This window comes from Oryctolagus cuniculus, chromosome 15 (assembly GCF_964237555.1).
Source record: "Oryctolagus cuniculus chromosome 15, mOryCun1.1, whole genome shotgun sequence".
NCBI classification, from domain to species: Eukaryota; Metazoa; Chordata; class Mammalia; order Lagomorpha; family Leporidae; genus Oryctolagus; species Oryctolagus cuniculus.
The window spans coordinates 70,028,733-70,046,029 of record NC_091446.1 but is presented as its reverse complement, the minus strand read 5'-3'; the positions used below and the strand labels follow the sequence as shown (position 1 = coordinate 70,046,029).

General features: G+C 61.9%; 1 protein-coding gene across 10 annotated transcripts in view; it reads right to left on the bottom strand.

The window, feature by feature from the left end:
• Nucleotides 1-760: 760 nt before the first annotated feature.
• Nucleotides 761-17,297, bottom strand: part of ZMIZ1 (zinc finger MIZ-type containing 1) — a 214,672-nt gene continuing 198,135 nt past the window's right edge. For 9 of the 10 annotated variants that reach the window (XM_070057907.1, XM_051831554.2, XM_070057908.1 and 6 more), the window contains 12 exons: nt 16,937-17,014; nt 16,178-16,352; nt 15,742-15,883; nt 14,016-14,226; nt 12,885-12,990; nt 11,741-11,901; nt 10,867-10,934; nt 10,505-10,573; nt 9,978-10,222; nt 8,799-8,965; nt 5,877-6,140; nt 761-4,535 (listed from right to left, as the gene is read on the bottom strand). In XM_070057907.1, the coding sequence (XP_069914008.1) occupies nt 4,428-4,535; nt 5,877-6,140; nt 8,799-8,965; nt 9,978-10,222; nt 10,505-10,573; nt 10,867-10,934; nt 11,741-11,901; nt 12,885-12,990; nt 14,016-14,226; nt 15,742-15,883; nt 16,178-16,352; nt 16,937-17,014 (1,794 nt within the window). In that variant the 3' untranslated portion in view covers nt 761-4,427. The remainder of the gene's footprint in view (nt 4,536-5,876; nt 6,141-8,798; nt 8,966-9,977; nt 10,223-10,504; nt 10,574-10,866; nt 10,935-11,740; nt 11,902-12,884; nt 12,991-14,015; nt 14,227-15,741; nt 15,884-16,177; nt 16,353-16,936; nt 17,015-17,297) is intronic. The other variant, XM_070057911.1, reaches the window with a different exon arrangement.

The following is a 17,297-nucleotide window of genomic DNA, read 5'->3' as shown; positions in this document are numbered from 1 at the left end:
CCCCCCCCCCGAGAGGCCCAGGGCTGGGGGACTTACAGGCACCCATGCCTGTGAGCAGGCGTGCTGTTGCCTCCCACGGGCCAGCCCCTGCACACACACGCCCCTGGCACGGCCAGGCCTCACTCTCGTGCCACATGTATGCCCAGCCTCAGCACCCAACATCCACCCACTGCACTTCTGGGGTCACCAACCCATGATCACAGGCACGAAGAGGAAATCCACGCTCTCCTGGGACGGTGCCGGCAGCAGGTGGCCATAGGGCCTGGCCGTGCTTCCTTCTTTTGCCTCCTGAATGCTGCAGAGCCCTGCCCTCTGAGGCTCACAAGGATAGACGCTGCTTCCTGCAACCCAGAACAGTCTGCAAGGGACACGAGACCCGGCCTCACTGGACAGCCACCGCCGCACGTGGCCCATGTTTCCAGCACCCGGCAAGAACCTGCCCCTCTGGGGACCCCCACCCAGATGCACGCTCCTTGCACTGCCAGCTAGGGACCCAGGGCCCACCGCTCGGCCTGGGGCGGGTCTTACAATGAAGGCAGCAAAGCCACAGGGCTCTGAGCACCCACCCGCCCCAGGTTCCAGGGCCTCTTCTGCGGCCACCAGGGGCGGGGCTCTTGGGACTCAATACACAGAGCACCCAGCGGCTTTCTGGGGCGTGTGTGTGTGTGCAGGGGGCTGGGGCGGGGGTGGTGGTTGACACACGAAAGCAAGACACCCCAACCAGTGCTTAACGTCCACAAAACAGCTAATCGGCCAAACCTTCGTTTTTTGTCCATTTATTTAGAAAAAAATTAACATGGGCAAATGAGATACTTCAGTGTTACAACAGAGTATAGAAATGCCTAGCAATAGTCAAATAATTTGATCTTTAAATACAAAATAACCACATGAACACCTAATATACAGGTTTCATCTGAATACATATTTATTAGATAAATATTAGAGGTTGTCACATCATCTAACTACATACAGCTTTGCAAGACTAGAAATCACAATTAGTCTTCCGACCAGTCGAGAGTATGAAATGATTGCATTGTACACAATGTACAAAGACAATGAGGGTTCCTGTGGGGGTCACTTCATCTGCACTGGTGGGCGTGTGCATGTGTGAACGTGTCAATCACCTGTGATCATGGTATCAAAAATTATACAAAGTATGAATTTGGTTACAATTTTCTTCTGAAATCCCCGTTGCTTTTCGTTATTTCCATAGCACCCTAGAAGTACACAGGTGGCAGGACTAATACACCGAAGCTAAATAGTACATGTAGGTAAAATAAAAAACAAAGAACAAACCCTTTCCACACAGGGTCAGATTATATTACATGAGTGAGACAGATGCGAAGAACTCACAAACACTAACAAACGAGATCTAGTTTTTCCACGTAAGATGGAGTTCCAAGCCTTTTTTTGTTTCGTAAAATAAAAACAATACACATTCCGAGAGAAATGAATGCATCTGTTGACATGTCTATTTCTCATTTACATATGTACACACATCCCTTGAATCATGCTGCTGACACGTCCCTATCCAGGTGGGGCAGGCCCAGGGCCCCGGTGGGGGCGCAGGCCTGGAGCTTGCTGGGGGTGAGGGCTTCCACTAGGGAGCGAGGGCTACAAGTTTTCCAAAAATAAAATGGCTACAGGGAACATGACACACAGATAAAGCTTCAAACCAAGAAGATGGGGTGATCGCCTGCACTCGGCGCTTCCTGCCTTCTCGCTGGCTGAGTGGCGGCAGAGGCGTCCCCGTGGGCTGGATCGATGCTTGTCAAGGCGAGGTGGCCTGCCGAGGCCTTGTTTTTTGCTGAAGTGACTTATGGCTCCAAATGGCCGACTGGAAGGGTCTGGACGTCTCTTCCCAGGCTCAGACCTGCCTTGCTGATGGATGCGGCCCCCTTCCCGCCAGCTCCTACGGCGGCACCCCCTCCCACCGCTCTCCCATACCTCCCAGCACCCTGGCCTGGCTCCAAGGTCACCCTGGGAGGAGTATACCCCCAGAGTGCGGGCTTCGGGCACCACGGGCCGGGGCCAGCTGGAAGCAAGGCTCTTGGATGAACTTGCTGGTGGAGGCCTGCTTGGGAGGTGACCCAGGGCCCAACCTCAGGTGCCAAGCCCAGAGATGGCTAGAGCAGGTGCCAGGAGCCCGGGCTTCAGGGAGCGTCTGGACTCTGACTCGAGCTGTAGAGAGGTCTGGGCGCAGCCGGGTAGGAACCAGCACAGACCCCAGGCAGGCCCTTCTGGGGCCGAGCACCCCACGGCAGGGAGCACAAACTCCGAAGGCAGGCATCCATGAGTCTGTATGGGGCAGATGGTCCGAGCCAGAGTGCGGCCAGCTGCCAGGCCACAACCCCTGGCTCCATCCTGTCCCCACCCGCTGACAGGAGCCGGCGCTGGACGGCGGCTGCTTGGTCTCCCAGTCCCCGGCGCGGCCACTCGCTCTGGGTGCCCCTCATCTGTACAAATAGCCCTGGTTGCTTTTTTGTTTTTGTTGTTTTTTTTTTTAAAAAAAAAAAAGAAAAAGAAAAAAGAAAAAAAAAAGAGGACTCCATTTTTGTCATTGAGTCAGGGTATTTTAAAAACACCAGCAAAGGCTATAACCAGGTCATGAAAATGTTGAATATTATCAAAGACGATACTAAAATATTCACAAAGATATTTACAAAAGCGTTTCTTAAAATAATTGATTTGCATACTGAACGCTATTTGGAAAAACCTGGACAACGGGACAAAGGAAAAAAAAAAGGTCCGGGGAGGGGATGGTGGCGGCGGGGACAACAGCTCCTGCAGAGACCCTCGTGCCGCCTGCGGTGACGGAAGTCCACGGCCGGGGCCACCTTTCCGGTACAATCCACAGAGTGCTGGGGACCGCCCACCACACAGGGGGAGACGGGGCGATAGACAGTGGCCGGGGACACTGGCACTGGACGGGAGGCCAGGGGAAGACCCCAGGCAGCAGCAGGAAAGGGCGCAGAGAACTTATAGACACGACCCAAGTGACCGGACAACCCGGCATCACCAGAGGCCACGTGGCTCGGGGGGCACCGATGAGCCTGGAACCAACTGGATGCGGGGACACGCTCTCCAGGGAGTGCAAAGCCAGACAGAGCCGTGCGGCAAAGGGCAGATTGGAGGCTGCTCCCGCTGCGGCGAGCAGGAGTGCGGGCTGGGCTTTTGGTCAGGGTGGACACGGAGAGGAGGGGAGGGGAGACGAGGCTTGGCAGCCCAGGGAAGCGTCCGAAGCTGCCACAGAACACCACGGGATGCCCGCAGGGATGTCCCACACACACGGTGGTAGACGGGCTGCAGCCCTGGGCGCAGGGGCCGGACTGTCCGGAGGCCGGAGAGACATCCAAACCGGGTCCCTGGCTACCAAGCCTGCACATGTGCCTCCCTGCCTTGCCACTGCCCCCCACGCTTTTGGGCTGGACGGGGACAACCAGGACACAGAGGGAAGCACGTTGTCCCGCGGCACAATCTCAGGGGAGGCGGGTGGGGACCGGAAACAGAACACACGGAGAGAAATGATTTGCTTTCTGTCCAAGTCCAACACCATTGTCGCCACTTGCAAACGGGGAGTGGCTTGGAGCAAAGCTCCAAGTTTGACTGCAGCTGGCGGTGGGCGCCCTGGGCCATACCGGAGGACGCATTGTCTGCTGGGTGCATGCACACGCACTCTCTGCCCTCCAAGGCCTGGCCCTGGTCTGAGTCCAAAGGTCACAGGGTCCCCCCATGCACTGTCCTGGCTGCGGGGAGGCCCCGGGCCCCTTTCCCACCAGTGCCCAAGCAAGAGGGGCAGACCCTCTCTCAAACACAGAATCATGTCTTTCTCCATTGTCTGAGAGTGCTGACAGGGTGGCTTGGCTTAGAGGTCAGGGGTCAACCCGATGACCCTTGGCCCCCGAGAGATGTTCTCTTTCCCAGAGGTTTGTGCTTTTCGGTGGTGGTGGTGGTGGTGGTGGTGGGCAGACCGATCTCACTGCCACAAGCTGTCACTGCTCCTCCTAGGTCTGGGCCCCTCCCTGGATTTTGGGGAGGCCTTCTCTCAGGCTCTGTAGTCACTCGAAGGAGGCTCTGGGCCAGGAAGCAGGGAGGCAGGGCTACAGTCTAGAAAATGGAAGAACCTTGGGAGCACTGGTAGGTGCACCTGAAGCTGCTGCCGCCGCCGCCGTAGTCAGGTGCACCGCTCACTGGGCCGGGTCCCCCTCAGGGGGTCGTCTTCGGGGCCTGCTCAGAGCGTGGGCCCAAGCCCAGGCGGACAGGCAGGACGCAGGCTGCAGATCCACACGGCCTCCCCGAGGTGCCCTGTTCGCCTCCTCCACACCGAGGCTGCAGCAGGGGAGGGCTCTTGGGGAGGAAAAGTGTGTGGGACAGACAGGGTAAGGAGGCTGAGTGGGGAGGGCGGGCCCCGACGGGGTGGGGGGCCCTCAGTTGTTCTCAAAGAGAGACAGGAGGTCGTCGTTACTATTGCTTGGCAGGTCAGGGGGGTCCAAGTAGGAGAGGAGCTCGTCGGGGTTTGTGAGTTCTGGAAGGAGCTAGAAAAGAAGACGCACAGACGTCCAGCTGATGGGCCGTCTAGGAGGTGGCCCACGTACTCCCAACCCCCCGGTGTCCCCAGGGTCCCAGCCCAGAGAGGAAGAGCTGACAGTGCTGCATCTGGGGCTGGGCTGGCCAGCGGCCACCACACACACAGCCTGGCCACTGCGTCTTGCCAGGGTCTTACCCACGCTCCCTGCACGCTAGTGGGGATGGGTGCCTGGCCCAGCTGCACCGGCCTTTCTCAGGCCAGAGGAGCTGAGAGGGCCCCATGTCAGGGCAGGGGGGCTTCGTCTTGCTGGGTGTTCTCTGCCAGCTTGGGCCCACGCCAATGAGCCGCTGCGGGAGGAGCCACACGGCCAGGCCTCTCGCACGAGCACCAGGGGCGGGGCTGTGGTCCCTGCAGCTCCCGGCACCCCGGGGCCTCTCCCTAGAGCTGGCTCCTCTGTGGTGGCTCTGTGGCTGGCAGAGGCCGCAGACTGCCCCTCCCTCTGCCCCGTGGCCCTTGGCCTCTTGCTGTCTCACAGGGGAGCCTCCTGGTTGGATCTCAAAGCGCCCTCGGCCGGGTCTGCACACTGAGCCCTGCCCACCACAAAGCTTCCCAGATGCTGCGGGCTGGGGGTGACAGCGTGGGGGCTGCGAGGGGGACGCCAGTGGCTGAGGGAGGGCAACACGAGGGGTGTGGGCTGGGCACAGGCTGGGCTCCCAGGGGCAGGGCAGGCGAGGGAGGGACAAGAGCTGTGTCCAGCCACCAGGCCGCCATCATCCAGTGGCCCCTGCCAGATGGCTCAGGCCTCAAGGTGGGCGCCGGCTCCCACCTGCTGGCCCGGCTATGCCCCGAGGCTGACTTCACCACCCCCTCCCCCACGGGGGCACCTGGGAGTGAGCGATGGAGCAAGCGGAAGCAGAGCATGCACGACAGGTGGACGAGAGAACTGGAGACAGACACACACCAGTGAGACAGACAGAGGGGCCCTGTCACTCCAGCCCCTCCCCTGCCTAGGGCCAGATCGGGTGGCAGACACAGAAATGGCAAGCTCAACCTGGGGGAAGGTATGGGGCGGGAGGGTGCAGCAGGGGCACGGGCCGCCCACTGCCGCCTCCGGACCCCAGGCCCGAGGGAGCCTGTGGGGGCTTGCGTGTGAGGTGGGCCAGGACTAGGGGGCAGGGCAGTGGCCAAGGGCATTGGGGATCTCCGTGACACCTGCACGCTGCGGGGCTTCCTGGCTCAGGAGCCAGAGGGCACTGGCTGGGGCCCGCCCGCCGCCCACCCACCACACCCCCCCCTTCTCTTGGGCGGGTCCCGGCGCCAGGCCTGGCGAGTGGTGACCCCAACTTACATCCAGTGAAGGTTCCGGCATGTCGGACGCTCCCTGCGCTCCGGCCTGACCCTCTAAGGCTGAGGAGGGGTTAAAGGTCAGGTCGCTGTGTGGATGGCTGCTGGGAGCGGCCTGTGGCGGCTGCCGGGGAGGCTGGGAGGAAGGAGGAGGAGGAGGAGCCCCACTGTGATGTAATGGAGGCCCTGACTGGCTGCTGGGGTGTGGAACGTGCAAACCTTGTTGTATGGAGGGGTGGGGCTGGTCAGAGCTGCCAGTGTGTGGCATCTGCGAGGAGGAGAGAGCGGGAGAGAGAGAGAGGTGAGGTGACGCGGCACAGCCACGGATGCCTGGAGAAACGAAACCCCACACATCCGGGGCAGCACACACCCCCAGCAGAGCCCCTTCTGCACAGCTCCGCGCACGCATACACACACACACACACACACATACACACACACACACACACAGGAGCCTCCTCCCGGAGGCTGTGTGGAGCCTCCCAGGCCTGGGGGATGGGGAGGAGGGCCCCCCCTGAGACAAGCATGGACACTGGGAGCCGGCCCTGCCGCTCCGCCTCCCCGCCCCGGACACCGTCACAACGAACAACAGCGAGGGCAGGATGGAGAAGCAAAATGGGCATGTTCCCGGGGCGGCACAGGTGCAGGCCGCCGGGCCGGCTGGGTGGCGGGGAGCAGACACGGACAGACAGCATGGGCGGGCGTGCAGCTCGGGACGGGGCCAGCGCCCCAACAGGGCCCCTGCCGGAGCAGTGACGCTGGGCGCCTGAGGCCCTGAGAGCCTGCCGCCTGGCGTGGACTCTGCGCATGTGCAGAGGGGTGGAGCAGGGCCGGCTGGGGTGGCCAAGGACATCTGAGCACCTCCAGGCCTCCCAGGGGACTTACGGAGGGGCTCCCCGCGGAGCCTGGGGCTGGTGACTATCAGCTGGCAGTTACCACTATGGGGGAGAGGCTACAGCCTGGTACTCCACCAGGGAGGGGTCACACCAGGCCACTCCATGGAACCAGCAGTGGGGAGACTGGAGGTTTCCTGGCCCCGGTCAGTTCCCCTCGGCCTTGCCCTGTTTTCTGGGCCACAGAAAACACCTGCGCGTCCATCCCCCCCAAGTATGGAAAAGGCAACTGTGCCCCCGCGGTGCTCCCCAGACCCCGGCTCCTCTTCCTGTGTCTCCCAAAGCTGTCCCCCAGGCCTCGTCTCAGGCTGCACGGCTCCACCCCAACACAGCCCTAGGCAGCACAGCGCCCTGGGATCCCATGTGTGGGATGACCTAAGGGGCTACCACAGCTGCCAGTGACCGGCCAGCTCGAGGCTCCCATCTGTGCATGGGGACATCCGACCCAGCCCTGGGGGAGCAGCGAGGGGCTCCCCACCGCTGTGAACAGCCCAGCTCAGGGCAGGCTGTCGCCTTGATCCTGACACTGGCTGGAAATGTCTCAGAGCCCAGAAGGGTAGGTACGTTCTGAGTTCTGCTGAGACACCTGTCAATCTGCTGCCTGGCACGCGAGGCCTTGGGGACACCAGTGCTTGGTTAGGGTCTTCTGGCCACCCCTGGTGCACACACGCTCAGCGGGGGGCCAGGCTGCTTTTACCTGGGCAGGCGGGGTGCAGGTCTACCTGTGACCACGCCACCCCACCTGGCACAGCTGTACTCTGCAAGAGCTCAAAAGCAAAACAGGATAGGTCATACGTAGGCAGCATCGTGGGGCGACTCTTAATTCAACCCACGGGCTGACTGTGTATGGAACCCTGGCAGCGAGGCCAGCAGAGGCAGGAGCGAGCCTTGTGGGTGACAGGAAGTACACGGCGTTCCTGCTGCTGTGTGCAGTTTGGGGGGTCAGAGGTGTGGAGGTGGTCTGGGTGTCACTCAGGCACAGGATGTGGTGGTCCTGGGAGCTCTGTTTAAGGATGAGGGTTGAGAGGAGCGCCCACAGAACTTGTAGACATTGGAACACAGCTCAGGCTGCTGTCCTGGGTTCTCGCGGGGAAGCAGTGTAGTGTCCCTCACCTAAAGGCAGATTCTCGCCGGCCCACAGGACAGCCCTGGGCCCAGTGGCAGAGCTATGCAGCGTCAGGTGTGTGCAGAATAATGCAGACGCCACGTCTTCCCGGGCTTCTTTGGCCCCTAAGCCTGTTGCCCATCACTACCAGCCCATCTCTGGCTGCTGTAGCCTGGGGCCCACTGCTAGGACCTCAGAGATTGGCCCTGCTGCCACGAAGGTAAGTGCCCGAGCCATCAGACAAGCAGCCCTTGGGCCTCTGTTCTCCCCAAACCCCAGCTGCTCTCCCTCCACCCAGGCACCGCCATCCATGAGCACACTGGGCATAAGCCTGCCCCGGAGCTTGGCTACACTGAGCGGGCTCCTCCAGTGCTCACAGGAGAACTGTGGAGGACAGCTGGGTCTCTTCCCACTGCTCTCGGGGCCGCGGGGCGGGAAGGCTTCGGGCTGGCACAGGGGGGCTCCCGCAGCTACAGGGGGTGCATGTTATCAAGGGCGCAGGGGCCCTGGAGGGACCGCCTGCGGGAAAAGGAGACTTGCTAGCAATTCAAGAATCAGACGTGGGGGGAGTAAGGGCCTGGGTTTGGGACAAAACCCTGGGTGGCTGGAAGAAGGTGCAGTCGGCGCGAGGGTATGCCAGTGTGTGCCTGTGGCCAGGAGCAGCCCGAGGCTTCCCTGATGGCCATGGTCCCTGAAGCCCTTGGAGAAAGAGCTGAGCTCACAGCTCAGCCTGTCGGGCCTCTCGCTTTCTCCTGAGTCCCAGACCCAAGTCTCATCCTCTCTTTGCCTGGGAGGGAGCCAGGGTGCCCACATCACACAGGTCCCAGGAGGAACCCTCTGCCTCTGTCAGCCCCAGAGCACGGCTGGGGCGTGGGGGCAGGGGGCCAGGGGTGGTGGGCAGGCCGAGGGGCGAGGAAGAGGTACTCACAGTTTCCTGCATGGGGTGACTGAGGGGTTTCTCGAGGGCGGCCATGTTGTTGGGCATGTCCGGGGGGTGGGAGAGCTGGGGGGGCCCGTGCATGAAGTCGTTCATGGACGTCCCGCCGGGGTTCCCGTGGGGGAAGTCAAAGTTGCCATGGCCCTGGTAGTTGTTGCCTGGGGGAGGGAATGAGATGGGGAGAAAGGCTCAGCCAGAGGGAAGACGGTCACGTCCAGGGAGCCTGGGGTGTGTGAAATCGAGAGCCAGGTCTTCTGCCTCCTGCCAGTCTGGCATCAGTGCCCGCAGCCATAGGTGCCTGGGCTGTGCAAAGGAGCAGTGGGACAGCCTCGCCCTGTCCCGGGCACCCCAGGCCGTGCACCGCTCTATCACAGAGGAGGAGCGGCAGAGAGGGGAGAGAGCGGGCAGGCAAGGCTCCTGCAGGGAGCAGAGGACACGGAACTGGGCCGAACCCAAAGCTAGCTTTCATGGGATCTGCCCCTGTGAGGCCACCTTTGGTTAAGTGGGAAGAACCAAGCCCGAAGCCCAAGCCCAGACTCTCGAGGACAATAGCAGCAGCAGCTGTCTGACCTCTGCACGCTCTGCTGCAAGCCGATGCCGAGGGCCAGCGGGTGGGTCAGCATGCTGGGGAGCTGGGGCCCTGGGCACGCTGTGGGACTTGGGCAAAGTGAGTGAAGGTCTCTGGGCCTCTCCTTGCCTGGGGACCTAAGACCCGGGGTCCTGCTGGGGCACCTGCCACACCTTGTGCTCGAGGGAGGAACCAAGTGGCACTAGGGGTGAAGCGTGGTCAGGGCGCCGGAGAGTTAAGAGCCTGGGATGGTGATCTTGGTGGCCAAAGGCTGTGGCTCTTGGTGCTTGCACTCTGTCCCTGAGAGGGTGGGAAAACTGCAAGGGACAGGGACAACACAGATGTCCCAGAAAAACACTGGGGGCCTGGGGAGGGGCCCAGAACTCTGGGGGGTGTGCTGTTAGCAGCCCCGAGGAGAATGGCTGGGGAGGAGACAGTGGCTGCGTGACCCAGCTAAGCTGGCCGTCTTCCCAGGACCCGGGATCCAGGGACTGTCTCTGGGGAGTGTGTCAGGCCTGCCTCTTTGTCCCCCACACCCTGCACTTGCTACCATCAGCGCAGAAGCCCTGTGCCCTGACTGGGCCCGGTCTGGCCTCACCCACCTTGGCTGCTGTAGTCGTTGGAGTTGGTGCCCCCGGGGGGAGGTGGGAGTGGGTAGGGGGATGGGCCGGGGCCCAGGGCTGCGATCATCTCCATGACGTTGGGCATCGTCATCTGGCTGGGACTCATGGTCTTGAAGCGTTTGGAGGGGATGCCGTCGGGGTCGTCCTTGATGTGCAGGTCCGACTTGATGGGCACCGGCCGCCAGCTGCACGTGGGGTCGATGGTGACTTCTTCAAACTCGGAGCTGCAGGGGGGTGGGAGGGGAGTCACAGGGGGCAGAGCCTGGGCTCAGCGATGCTGGCCCAAGGTCTCCCTCCCACGGAGCAGCTGTGTGGCAGGGTCAGCCTCCTGCCCTGGCTGAGTTTAGTCTCTTCTGGAAAGTTCACTGGTGCCTAGGCCCAGAAGCTCCCAAGATTAAGTCCAGGGAGGCAAGGACTCTGGGTCAGGCTGTCCGAGTGCTAACCTCCCTCAATGCAGGCTGCGTTCTTGCTGCCCCCCTCCCCGCCCCCAGCTGGGGCCCACTTACTGTTGGATGGCATTCAGGATCCCCCACATGTACTGATCCACCTCCAGGCCCTCGAGGAGAGCGGTTTTACTGGAAAAGGAAAGGGGGCTTAGCCTCTGCTTTTGGACCCAAAGGCAGACACACAGCCCAGTCCTCCCCAGTGTCAGTCAGGGCCCGCCCCACCGCTGATAACTGTCGGAAGGACAGGTGATGGCTGGATCCAAAGGGGCCGCCCACAGCCCTGGGGACCTGTGCCCGTCTGCTAGGCGAGGCTCCTCTGTTTTGTTTTTAGGGCAGGTGGAGGGGCTGGACCCTCAAGGGCAGGGCAAGGGGGAAGCCAGCAGGGCCCGATCCCTCTGTGGTCCATGGGCGGCGTCACTCACTTGCACACAGGACACCTCCAGGTCCCTCTCTCACAATTCAGCTGCAGGTAGGATTCCAGGTCAAAGCACTGCAGAGGCCAGAGACACACAGACAGACAGACAGGTGAGACCAAGAGTGACGGAAACCGCCTGGCCTTGCCTTGGCGGCCCTCAGGGCGACTTCCCTGCCAGGGAGGGAGGGAGGGAGTGGGAGAGACCCAGGGCTAAGGCTGGGTGGGGTGAAAGCCACACCACTCTTTGCAGCCCCACGGGAGGCGGTCACATTGACTCCAGAATGCCTTGGCTGGCTACAGCATCCGTGCATCTGTGGTGCCAGCTGCCATGCCCCAGACACCCCGGAGCCAGTGTCCTCTGGGAAGCCCTGTGCTGCAGCCCACGCACTGCTCCGACCCTGTGACAGCCGCAGCCCAGGCGCAGAGGGCACAGGGGACAAAGCCATCGTGCCCAAGACATTCTCCCCCTGCCCCATCAGGAAGCCCTCGGGAACCAGCTGGCTACACAGGTGGAGCTCAAGAGGATGGCCCCTCTGCACGCTTCAGGCCCCGGTTCTTGCACTCTTCGGGGGGATCTTTCCTGAGCGGGCCCTGCCAGCGAACGCCTTCCAGCCCTTACATGGCCCAGCCCACCCGGATTGTGATAGCCACTTATTCCACAGCCAGATCCTGACCTGCACCTGCTCAGGCCGAGGGCCTGGATACAGCAGCTAGCCGGGCAGAGGCAGCCTGCTCTCAGCCTTGGCACCTGACATCCGTGGGGGCAGGGCTTGTCTGCAGGCCCCTGGGAACCCAGCGCTCCAAGGATACATGCCAGCTAAGGAGTGAATGAGGCTGGCTGCTGATGGCCAGCGGTCAGCCACAGGCCTCGGGGGGCCCACCTGCACGTGCTTGCAGTCGTGGCCCCGGGCAGGCAGCTGGATGCGGCGGAATGTGATGGGGCACTTCAGAGACACCTTGATGGCCGTCTGCTCCACGCCGTCTTCCCCGTTGAGGGTCGTGCTGCCTGATGAGGCAGCCACACTGCTGAAATTGCGCTTGACTGTGGACAGGAGGTATGGGCAGGTGAGGGGTGGTCTTGCCTAGGGTGTGGTCTGCACATCTCCTGCTCCCTCCCGTGGCTTGAACACGACTGGTTCCTTCCTCTGACTCCCCGCCCCTCCACCCCACAACCCCCTGGCAAGGTCCCTCGATGGCCAAGAGCATGCCCTGGCCTCAGCTCAGTAGGTGCCCTGGAGGGCAGCTCCCCCAGCGTCGTGTGTGGAGGTGCTGAGGGGCCCCAACCCAGGTATCAGGCCCGACCCTCACTAGGAGCTGGGAGCTCTGTGCAAAGCTCACAGAAGCCCGGCCAGGCACTGCTCTGATCTACTGGGTCAGCGAGGAGCCCTCTCGGGAGCTTCCGCTCGGAATTGTGCAAACCCCGCCAATGCAAAGGGAAGCCTAAGCCTGCCTGGAGTCAAGGAGACAAGGTGAGGGAGCAAAATCAAAGGGAGCAGAGTGGCAGGGCATGGCCCCGCCTGCAGCCCCCTCTGAAGAAATGGATTCTAAGCCAAGCCCCTCCCTCCAGAGTTTGAGCAGGTATTGCTGTGGCAAGAAGGCAGGTCTGGAACCCCCTGCCCGGTGAAGATTCCTTCTCTAAATCCTCCCGTCCTCAAGGCTTGGCTCAGGCCATCACCTCCTCCAGCAGGCCCACCTAGCCTGTCTGAAGCACGACCTTTTTTGTTTCAGTCTGCTGTGGCCATCATGTATGGGGCAGGTCACAGAAGTCCCGTCAAGCCCTGCGGTACCCAGACTCATCTGAGCAACACAACAGCAACAGGGGAGACTGCGCACCCGGGCTCAGCAACTCGGGGTGACATGCCGGAGCCAAAGGTCGGACCGGGGTGACCAGGGACCCCTGCTCAGCCCGAGCTCCAGCGGGACTGGGCCTGGCTCCCCCGTCCCCACCCGGCGGGACTGGGCCTGGCTCCTCCCGTCCCCACCCGGCGGGACTGTGCCTGGCTCCCCCGTCCCCACCCAACTCACTTTTCGTGATGCAGTGCTCCGCGGGCAGGAGGCGCTTCTTAAGGAGGCCTTGCAGCACAGAGCGGACGGAGGGCCGGTGCACCAGCTGCAGCACGAAGAGGTGGGACTGCGGGAGAGAGGGCCGCTCAGGCTCCGCCCCCAGCCTCTGTCCCCACCCCCAGGCTCCCACAATCACTCAGGGATGCCTCAGCAGGAGACAGAGCCCCAGAAGCCAGGGTGTGTCCTGCACCCCTGTGAGCCTGGGACCCAGGCCTGGGTCACCACTCTGTGTCTGCTCTGGGCCAGCCGCTGTTAGCCTCATACAGCATCCGCGGTTCTATGCCTCCTATCTCTGGGTGCGCCTATCTTGCAATTTCAGGATCACAGCATCTCTTCCCGCTGCGTCTCCCAGAGAAGCCAGCAGAGCAAGGCAGACGGTGTACTTCGCCTTACAAGCTCTGTGTGCCAGGCCACGGTCTCTCAGAGGGACACACACACACACACACACACACACACACGTGCATGAGACTCAGGACATCAGGGCTGGGTGGAGAAGGGCGAGAGTTAGCTCTGCATTGAGTGCAGCTGGTCTGGGCAAAGGGGAGTTAGGATATGAATACTTCTTGCAAATGAGGCAAGAACAGAATATAGCTTTGAGAGGTACAGAGCGGGGGTGCAGAGCTGGGTATGAACAGGAAGAGGCCAAGCCTGAAGCCAGGGCACAGCGGCTCCAGCCTGCAGAGAGGCCCTGTACGTCCCTGAGAGTAGCTGTCTTCTTTGCTTTAAACCTTTAACTCATTTCCATCTACTTGATAGGCAGAGTGACAGAAACAGACAAGGATTTTTCCATCTGCCGGCTCACTCTCTAAATGCCCATCACAGCCAGGTCTGGGCCAGGCCAAAGCCAGGAGTCCAGAACTCCATCTGCGTCTCCCATGTTGGGTGACAGGGGCCCAAGCAATTGAGCCATCACCTGCTGCCTCCCAGCATGCACTAGCAGGAAGCTGGATGGCAAGCAGAGGAGCAGGGACTCGAACCAGGCACTCTGATATGCCTGCCCCGCGTGGTTCTGGAAGGCTCCTTGGCTGGCTGTGGAGGCGGAGACCTACAGGAGGGGCTGCGCAGCTCTCCCCGCCCGCCCACGGCACTCACGCAGCAGCAGGCGGTGACGGTGATCTGGATGGTGTTGCGGCCCGGCTGGCACACGTGCTTCAGGTGCAGGGGCTTGTGCGAGGTCTTGTTGTCACCACGCTCGATGGTGAGGGGCGTGGCGTTGACGCTGACCTGCACCGAGGCCGGCCAGTTGGTGTTCATCTGCCGGTCCTCGTGGTGGTAGCACTTGAACTGCAGCTCCAGGTCGGACCTGGGGTGGGGATGGGGGTGGGGGTGAGGGTGAGGGCTCAGCTGGGCTCTGTGAGGGGACAGTGCACCTTGAGGGGTGCTACTACCTGGGTCCTATAGGGCCCTGTCCCCGGTCTCGGCTGCTCCGCCAGCCCGAGCTCTCCCCTTGCAGCCTGGAAATCGCCCTTTGTACATCTCCAATCAAAGGCCAGCCCTGTACCACATTCCCTGGCCATTCCCGCCCACTGCATTCCACAGCTCTGTGTCTCCAGTGTCCCCTCCCCTGCAGAGGTTAACTGGCTGTCCCCCAGGACAGAGGCACAGGGACAAAGGTGGACATGCTGTTGACAGAACCAGCTGTGGGGCTGACTCCGCTGTCTCCAGACCCCCAGTGCAGCAGCCCTCCCAGGCCAGAGTCCTCTCTGCTTTGCAGACCCCAAGAGGTGGGCCCCGAGCGTGCATCAGCAAAGGGGCTCTGTATGTCCCACACATGTGGGCCAACCATGCAGACAGCAGGTGGCCTCTCGGGCAAGGGCACGCCCAGGTAAGGAGAGTGGGTGAGTGGGGGCCCCAGCCCAGCTCGTGCCCTCCAGCCCAAGCATCCTGAATGTCTGTCCATGCCAGCTCTCTCCCAGAGCACTGCTGTAGCCAGCTCAGCCCAGGGGAGGCAGTGGCAAGGCACGTGTGTATGTGTGTGTGTGCGCGAGTGGACGAGTGTGCACATGCCCAGTAGGAGTCCCTCTCTAGCCCTGAAGATGCTCACTGGGCAGCTGGTGGCAGTGGGGGCAGGGGCGGCACCCCCAGTCCCAGGCAGGGTGAGCCAGAGCCTTGCCTGAGGATAAAAGACCCAGGCGAGGGAAATCTATGGCATCTGTCACCCAGGAGACCCAGGCCCCTCGCTAGCTGTGAGGGTTCACATGCATCAGCTCACTTATCTGCTCTCAGTTCCCTATCAAAGGGGAAGGCAGTGCCTACTCCCAGGATCAAAGCAGACCACGCTCAACATGGGGGCTCACGTTCAAGGTCATGATGACCAGTTCCTGGGTCCCAGCCACCCTTCCCCTCTCTTTTTTATTTTCACTTATCCGAAAGGCAGAGAGACATGGATTTCCCACGTGCCAGTTCACTCCCCAAGTGCTCACAAGAGCCACGGCTGGGCCACGAGCCTGGGACCATATCTCAGTCTCTCATGTGGGTGGCAGGGACCCAGGTACTTGGGCTATCATCTGCTGCCTCCCAGGGGACACACTAGCAGGAAGCTGGGATCGGAAGCAGACGTGGAACTCAAACCCAGGACACTTCAATGTGGGATGCGGGTGTTCCAGCACTCAGGACCAGGCTGGGTGAGCTACTCCCCACCCGAGGGCCACGACACCTGGGTGGTTCATCCACCCCCAGGGCCTCTACATTCCCCGTGACGTCCCGCCAGGGTGGAGTCCAGCCAGTGATGCCGAGCAGGCGAAAGTGACAGCAAGATGCTGCTGCCCCCAGGGGGCCCAGGGAAGTGACCTGGGGCGCCTGGCGCAGCCTCGCTCACCTCCACATCAGCGTCTGGTGGACCGTGGGCCGCAGGTGGAACACGTGGTTGCTGACAGCCAGGTTGTGCTCCAGGCGGAAGGGCTCCAGCACCACGCCGTCCCGCACGGGGAAGGTGAGCCGCAGCTCGTCGTTGTGGTTGGCTGGGTGGGCAGGGGGCCGGGTGAGCCTGGGTGGGCTCCGACACCACCCACGGTGGGCAGGATGCAGGTGCTGGGCCGTGCCCCTGTCCAGCCAGGCCCCACTTCTTCCCCACTCAACCCCATGCTCTGCAAGCAAGTCCCCTCTTCTGCAGCTGGGACCTGCCCTCCCTCCCAGCCTCCGGGCAGGTGGTGTGAAAGGCTGTGGCGGGCCCACCCCCACCTCCACCGTCCCTCTGGGTGGGGCTGCCCTGCTCTCTTCTCCCCCTTTCCCTACTGCTCTGGTGGGACCCTCACCTGGGGGCGGCGGCAGGGCGCTCATATTTGGCTTGATGTCAGGCGGGAAGGGAGGTTTGACGTCTTGGCTGGGGGACAGGTACGGGGGGATGCTGCTCCCGGGGGTCATGGGGGGTGTGGGGTTCCCTGGGACAGGCGAGTGGGGATAATTTGCCACAGGAACCGGCCTGGGAGGCTGGAGGGAGAGAGAAAGCACATGCAGGTTATGACTCCAGGGACAAAGAAGGGGCTGTGGCTATGGGCCCACACCCCATTCCGCCCCAGGGGAGAGCCCGCTGTGTGTCTCTTCCTCCCCCAGGAGACATGGGGGCTTGGCGAGTGCCTTGCCCCCTCCATCTGAGCCTCTCCTGTGTCAGGTGGACGCAATGCCCCCACCACTGGGCAGGCTGCGGCTCTAGGGGCAGGGGCTCATCTAGTCCACGTTGCGAGGAGTGCACAGCTGCCCACATCTCAACAGCCTGCAGCCCCACCCCACCCACCCCAGCAGGTGCCAGCTTCCCCAGGGGCCCCGCCCCCTCATGCCTGGCCTCGTTTGCTTCCCGGACTGGCCAGGCCCACACCTGGCCTCAGCTCACCCACTCAGGGCAACAGATTCAGTCCTGGGCATGTCTGTGACCCAGAGCAAGTGACCAGGAAGTGCACCCCCACCCATGGACCCCCTCCAGATGTCCCGAGAGGCTGGGGCAGGAAGGGTGTGCACCCCGAAATGCCAACAACTGCCTGTGGGTTGGAACTTTTGGAACGGAAGTCAGCACGTACCCTGTTGACATTCCCTTGGCTGTAGCTGCTGTAACTGCTTCCCGAGAAGGTGTTATTTTGTCCATTAAACTGTTCTGGCTAGGAAAACAAGACAGACAAGAGTCTGAGAGGCGGGTAGCAAAGTGCCAGAAGCCTGCTCTCCCTGCTCGGAGCTCCTGCGGGGGGACAGGGACGCGGCTGCCAGGGTGGGCAGCGGCTGGCGCTGGCCTCTCTCTATCCGCAGCTTTTCACACAGCCAGAGTTTATGACGTAAGAGCGCTGAGGGTAGCGACACTGGAGCACAAAAGCCAACCTCCACAGCGGACGCCCCCGTAAACTGCTTCAGTTCTTGGGCTGAGAAATGTGACAATGTCTTTTTACT